Source organism: Sceloporus undulatus, chromosome 5 (genome assembly GCF_019175285.1).
Source record: "Sceloporus undulatus isolate JIND9_A2432 ecotype Alabama chromosome 5, SceUnd_v1.1, whole genome shotgun sequence".
Taxonomy (NCBI): Eukaryota; Metazoa; Chordata; class Lepidosauria; order Squamata; family Phrynosomatidae; genus Sceloporus; species Sceloporus undulatus.
In genome coordinates, this window is record NC_056526.1 from 184,130,039 (window position 1) to 184,137,220 (window position 7,182).

The 7,182-nt window shown below is 39.1% G+C and overlaps 1 protein-coding gene across 5 annotated transcripts in view; it reads left to right on the forward strand.

The window, feature by feature from the left end:
- Positions 1 to 7,182, forward strand: part of SLC4A4 (solute carrier family 4 member 4) — a 243,332-nt gene that overhangs the window by 178,202 nt on the left and 57,948 nt on the right. For all 5 annotated transcript variants that reach the window (XM_042470501.1, XM_042470504.1, XM_042470503.1 and 2 more), the window contains 4 exons: positions 966 to 1,053; positions 2,270 to 2,424; positions 3,033 to 3,146; positions 3,324 to 3,498. In XM_042470501.1, the coding sequence (XP_042326435.1) occupies positions 966 to 1,053; positions 2,270 to 2,424; positions 3,033 to 3,146; positions 3,324 to 3,498 (532 nt within the window). The remainder of the gene's footprint in view (positions 1 to 965; positions 1,054 to 2,269; positions 2,425 to 3,032; positions 3,147 to 3,323; positions 3,499 to 7,182) is intronic.

A 7,182-nucleotide genomic window follows, 5' to 3' on the forward strand; every position in this document is an offset into this window, starting at 1 on the left:
AGACTCCACTACACTCTGAGGGAGTTTATTCCACTGTTGAACAGCCCTTACTGTCAGGAAGGAAGTTCCTCTTAATGTTGAGGTGGAATCTCTTTTCTTGTAGCTTGCATCCATTGCTCCAGGTCCTATTCTCTGGAGCAGCAGAAAAAAGTTAGCTCCCTCCTCAATATGACATCCCTTCGAGTATTTAAACAGGGCTATCATATCACCTCTCAGCCTTCTTTTCTCCAGGCTAAACATCCCCAGCTCCCTAAGTCGTTCCTTATAGGGCAATTTGTCTTAATGGGCTTATTCTAAGTCTTGATTGAATGACTAATTCTGGTTCCAATATATTAGCCGGAATCCTGTTGGTGTACTATGCAGGTGAAATAGCACTGGTGAAACAGGCAGATCTGAACTGGCACATTTTCTTTGTTTTTCCTCATAATGGCTGCTCAGTCCTGGAGAAGTTCACCTGCTAGTTTCTGACTTACAGTGACCCTAAAATATAGTGACCCTATAGTTGGGTTTTCTGGGTCAAATTTGTTCAGAGTGTTTGCCTTTGTGTTTCTCTGAGGCTGAGAGCGTGTGACTTGCCCAAGGTCACCCAGCGGGTTTCCGTGGCTGAGTGAGGATTCAAACCCTTGTAGTCCAATGCTCAAAACACTACACTATGCTGGCTTTTTTCTGTGTACTACTTCAGGGGGGAAATGGTATTCTTTGCATAATTGGTTGCTGTGCATCCATTAAATACGCACTTACATTTCTAATGTAAATGGTATGATAATCTCTCCTTCATTTTTTAATGTTGGTAGTGTAAATTTTATGAAACTGCTTGTATCAAATGTCTGTGGTATGCATTTTACTGTGCTTATTCTATCCAAAGAAAGAAAGAGAAAGAAAGAAAGATTCTGAATCATAACTGCCTTGGTTTTTCCCCCCTTTTCTTTTCACCTCCCACCCCTCTGCTACCTCCCTCTGTACAGGTTTCTTTTTATTTTGCTGGGTCCCAAAGGCAAAGCTAAATCATACCACGAGATTGGCCGAGCCATTGCTACCCTGATGTCAGATGAGGTAATCTTCCTTCCTTGGTGATGAGTGTGGGTTACTTTGCATTAACTGATGCTTGGATCATTTCTCCCCACAACCACAATGAGCTAGTTTTTCAGTGTTTCCTGAAAATGTTCAGGGCAGGCTTCCACAAGTCTCCAAGGATGGGGATTTTGGAAGGCCACTTTATGCATTACACTGCAGCGAGAGTCAATTTTCACTGAAAGTGACAGAGAACTATGGTTAGTTCTGGCTTTCTGAGGGCAGAACCACATGTGACTTGTGACAGTCCTATGTCTTTGAGCTGGGTATATAGAGCCTTGCTTATATCATTCTTAAGAGCAAGGATGAAAAACTGCAGAAATATCAGATACGTCTTTATTTTTATTATTATTAAGTTTTATTTATAGAGCACTGTAAATTTACAGAGTGCTGTACATACAATCAGTTGAAATGCAATAAAATAAAACAAACCTGCCTAAGGCCTACATTCTACTAAAATAATTTAACATAACATATATTAACATTAAATAATAAAATATAGCAAACAACAAATAAAAAAAAATAAACCTACGATAATAATCAGGTGGTGTCTGGGAACGCTTCCCTGAACAGTATAGTCTTTAACTCAGCTTTAAAGCTGGGTAAAGAGGTGATAAACCATTAAATTAGATGTTGAAATGAGCTAGAGTCCATGAAAGCTTAAGGGAGATGAAACTTTCTATTTCTTGAGATATGATAAGATTCTTTATTGTTTTTGCTGCAAGAGACTAACATAGCTGTCCTTCTCCTACGAAAAGAAAACTATCTGATTTTAATCTCCTCCATACTCCTTCTCAGTCTTCTGTCATGTCATCTGGATCCAAGGATCAGAAATAGATCGGTTGGGACTGAGAATGGGATAGTGGTTCATGGGGAAAACATGTAGGAAAAAATGTATTTCATTGACTATCAGAGGTTTCACAGGACTGATGTTCCATAACAAGGAGAGACCTAGCTGTATAGCAGAGCCTGTGCTTTGAAAGTAGTAGGACCGAGTTTGATTTTTGGTATCTCCAATTAAAAAAGATGAGAAAACATCTGATATGAACTACCATGTCCAATAAAAGTTGGTGGGCAGCTGTCAGATAGAGGAAACAGTGCTGGGTGAGATGGACAAATTTTATGACCAGCGTTTATACTACACACTTTTACAAGGACATGCTGGATTCTACTCTCTCCTTTTCTTTTCTCCTTGCAGGTATTCCATGATATTGCCTATAAAGCCAAAGACAGGCAGGACCTGATCGCTGGGATTGATGAATTCCTAGATGAAGTAATTGTACTTCCACCTGGGGAGTGGGATCCTGCCATCAGGATAGAACCCCCCAAATCACTCCCATCATCTGACAAAAGGTAAAAGAGTAGCATGCAGTGTGCCTTATTGTATTTGCTCAGTGTACCTTGTTTCTATTTATTGAAGCTGTTGAAGGAGGATATAATAGAATCCAGACCATTTAACTAACAAACGATATGCTGATTTGGATTCAGATTAGCATATAAGGTCAATTTATTGTCGAGTATATATGGTAAATGTTGACTTACCAAGTTCCCATTGATTCAGTAGGGTCTAATCTAGTTGTGACCATGAATTGGATTTAGCCCGTTGTTTGTGTGTTTTGTTTTTTCTGCCAACTGGTACATGCAAAATGTTGGTACTTTTAAGTGAGGAATATTTATCTCTATGTTGTTGTTGCTGTGTGCTTTCAGGTTGTTTCTGACATAAGATAACCCTAAGATGAATGTGCCACAGCATTTTCTTGGCAAGATTTGTTCAGAGTGAGGATTGTTTTTGCCTCCCACTGAGGCCTAGAGAATATAACTTGCCTAAGGTCATCCAGTGGGTTTCCAGGGCCAAGCAGAGATTCAGATCCTGGTCTCTAGAGTTGTAGTCCAGTGCTCAAACCACTACATCATGTTGATAGTATTTTAGCCCCACCAATTTCTTCTTTGTTTTCATACAGGAAAAACATGTATTCAGGTGGTGAGAATGTGCAGATGAATGGTGACACCCCTCATGATGGGGGAAATGGAGGTGGCGGACATGGGGATTGTGAGGAGTTGCAACGAACTGGCAGGTATATGATTAAAAGCTATGTTCTAATAAGGTTTTTTTGCTAGATTGTTGTATATATATACACACATGCACATACAGGTGTGTGCACAGATCTACGGTACATCTTACTTTCAGAGTCTTCTTTTTTTTTTGCCTTGACTTATGTAATTGTGAGATACTTATTTCTCTCTTTCCTCAGATGTTTTGGAGGTTTGATCAAAGACATCAAGAGGAAAGCCCCTTTCTTTGCCAGTGACTTTTATGACGCATTCAACATCCAAGCACTATCTGCCATTCTCTTCATCTATCTTGCTACTGTAACTAATGCCATCACTTTTGGAGGCCTACTTGGAGATGCAACAGAAAACATGCAGGTAAGCCATGGCTCTGAATATTCCTGCTCACCTGGTGGCATTTGTGATGGCATGGGTTTTGTCAACACACCTTTATTTACAGTCACATCTATAGTCGGTTGGACAAAGAAAAGAGTCTATGGGATCAGGCAAAAGATCTCCTGAATTAGTTCATCTTTGTAAATCACGTTGTCACAGTGTTCTTTGGAAAACACTATATTTTGCATCTTTGCAGTTGTTTTGGATGAGGGAGTTCTGGAGATGCTGGGATAGCTGCATTATGCAGAGATTTTGCATACATTAGAAGTTGAAGGAAAAAGAATAGTGAGGGCAGTACACAGTAGAGGCAATGCTGTCTTGTATGTATTAATAGAATCGCTAAACCATTTCCAGAAAGCCAATATGGTGTAATGGTTTGAGTGTTGGATTACCACTCTGGAGACCAGAGCCAAATCTCTGTTCAAGCATAAAAACCCATTGGATGACCTTAGGCAAAATACAGCTTCAGACGGATTAAAATGACAACCCCTTTCTGAAGAAACATGCCAGGAAAACCTTGTGATAGGTCCACCTTAGGGTCAACATAAGTAAAAATGACTTGGAGGTATATAGCCAAAAACCGCACCCATAAGTTTGCATATAAGTTTTAAACAATAAAGTGCAAATATGAATTTAAGCAAGTACTATGGCCTGTAGCCTACCTTAATTACTGGACAACAACTAGGAATAACAGCACTCTGGTATAGCAATGGATTAAAACTAAGACAAACTAGAACTTTTATGTTTTTAACCTCTTCTCTAATTCTGCCAGTAATATCATTCTAATAATTAAAGACAGACAACATTTTCTTTGACTGCAGCCATAAAACCACATTTTGTTTAAACAATTTTCTTTTAATTTATATTGTAAGCTGCTTGAGATGCCAAAGTGGGCAAAGGGTTGGGCTATAAAGAAACAAACAAATAAATAATCAAAGGTGCTGCAAAGTAATTTAGAGGGAACAGAATAATTATTTGAAGTATTTTGTTGATCTCTAGGACTGTTCCAATACTTTTAGATGACTACTTAGTAAAAGAAACATGATGTACAGAAAATCCATCAGTGTGTAATCTGTATTTAAAAAGGTGTCAAGCAGATTATGCCCCTGACCTGGAAGCCCTGTAATCTCAGATATACAAGAGGAGGTGGGAACATCTAGTTGGTATTGTTCTGTGGCTTCAAGTCATTTCTGACATATGACAACTCCAAATTTAACTTATCACAAGGTTTTCTTGGCATGATATGTTCAGAGAAGGATTGCCTTTGTCTTCTCCTGAAGCTGAGAGAGTGTGATTGCTGAAGGGCACCCAGTGGGTTTCTGTAGTTGAGTGGAGATTTGAACCCTGGTTTCCAGAGTTGTAGTCTAATGCTCAAACTATCTCTAGAGAGTGATGAAAAACATTCTACACATGCTTTCTGCACATTACTCTTCACATTATTTTTCCATGTATTTTAGAATGCAACCTTCCCATTCAAAATAGGCTCTGGGTCTAAGTCCAGGCAAGCTCTGTTAAGCCTTGAAATATTATCATTACTGTTTTAATCTAATGCCAATATTGCCACCAGACAGGAACAAAAGCTACTATTCACACAGAGCAATTTACCTTTAGCACAGGAGTTCCCACTGGCCTGCATGCAGGGCTAAAAAAAAACTTTTCCATTTACGTATTCAGTCTGTAGCAATCTTAAACAAAATTAATCTTCATGTATGAAACTTAAGAAGATAGGAAGATAAATCACTCTCAAGTGTTTTGAATTCTGCTCTCAGTCAGATATCTTTGCTCAGTGTAAAGGAAGTTTGCTTAACAAATACCTCCCTGTTTCCTTTGAATCCTTCAGAGTTTCATAGTTTGCAGGATCCTGTTTCCATCCAATAGGTTTTTTTATTAGGTCCTTTATTTCCCCCCCCCCCCCCCTTATTGCTTGGTTCTGGTGATCATAGCTCTGTTTTGTTTATTTGGCTCACATGAGCTATTTCCACCCTTTCTTACTCTGATTGTCATGCTTTATCCCTTCTTGTTGTGTTCCGTCAAGTCGTTTCCAATTTATGGCAAACCTAAGGTGAACCTGTCATGGAGTGAGAGTGTGTGATTTGCCCAGGGCTGAGTGGGGAATTGAATTCTTGTCTCCATGGTCATGGTCCAATGATCAGACCACTACATTGCTTTATCCATACAGATATATTTCTAGGTACTTAGTTAATTATGCAAACACTAGAATTATCCAATGTGAGAATAGACATGCCATGGTCAGAGGATGCTAGAAGAGGAAAATTCTCCTGGGATGTTGTTTTAAGAGTTTTGGTTTCATGGGCAGTGCTAGAGTGTGAGGTGGCTGAGATGCCAGGCTGGGATATACCACCTTATCATCCTGAACACATTCAGTTTTGTTGGATTTTTGAAGCTGAGCAGCATTCTGTCCACTTAGGATTTGTAAGGCAAAGCAACAGGAAATACTTAGGATCTTCAGGTTGGGCTAGGAAAGAATTATGCCTGAAAACCTGGAGAGATTCTGTTACAGTATTAGACTAGGTAGATGAGGGTTGTGACCCAGAATGAAGGCACTTTCTTATGTTCCTGTCAAGCTGCTTCCATAGGGGTACTTTTTCATATACAAGACACCAACAGGCCACAGATCCCAATACAAACATTAAGGATCAGGAGGCCTACAGTTGGATCAGGCACATGCAGTGGGTGCAGCAGCCAGATAACTGAGATTTTGTTCACTCTGTGTGTAGCCACAACACAAGAGATAGAAGTTGTGTAGGCCTCCAGATATTGTTGATTGTCACTGCATTCATTGCCATTGACTGTGCTGAGGAGAGCTAGGACTGCTGGGAGTTCCAGTTCAGCAACACTAGGAGGGCCATGCAATGCCCACCCCTCAAAAGAAGCAAACTAGGTAATTTAATTTATAAATTCATGCATTCATTTTTCTTTTCAATGAAACTACAGTGTTTACATCTTCTGATACATTGAAACTTTTCCCTCCCATAAAGGTTTTTCCTTATCTCTGCAAACAAAACCTTTGAGGAAAGTAGATTCCTGGAAACAGTGTTACACAATTCTGTGTACATTTCATTCTTTGCATCATAATTAGTTCAATATTAGCACTGCTTCAGAGGTACTTGAGACATCCTTGTCCAGTGTTTTGACTTAGTAGAGAGAGGATGTTTGCTCCTAATGCAATGAATGGCTTTGGTTTCTGAGGCCTTGAATCAAGGCTTAACATTTCTGAGTCGGCTTCTTTTAGTCATTCTGTGTAAACCAAAAGCAAGATTTTTTTTTCATTTCTGTATATTTACAGGATGTATCCTTGCCTTTCAGTGCAAATGCTGCCCAGGCAGTTTGCAAGAATTAATAAACAAAACAAAATGCAAATACAAAAAAATCTAATAAAATTACAAATGTTCCTTTAAATTTTTTTTTGAAAAAGAGTACTTTCTTCCTTAAAAAAGAAAAAGAAAAATAATATTATATACCATTAAAGACGTCATAGATACATGGCTAACTGCTATGTGATAACAGAGGCCACATGAAACAAACCTGTTTGGAGAGATCCCCAGTTTGAGTGCGGAAGGAAGCCTTTTTGCAATTCCTCTATAGTTTGACACTGCTTTAACTGCCATGACTCAATGCTATGGAATCCTGGGATTTGTAGTTTGT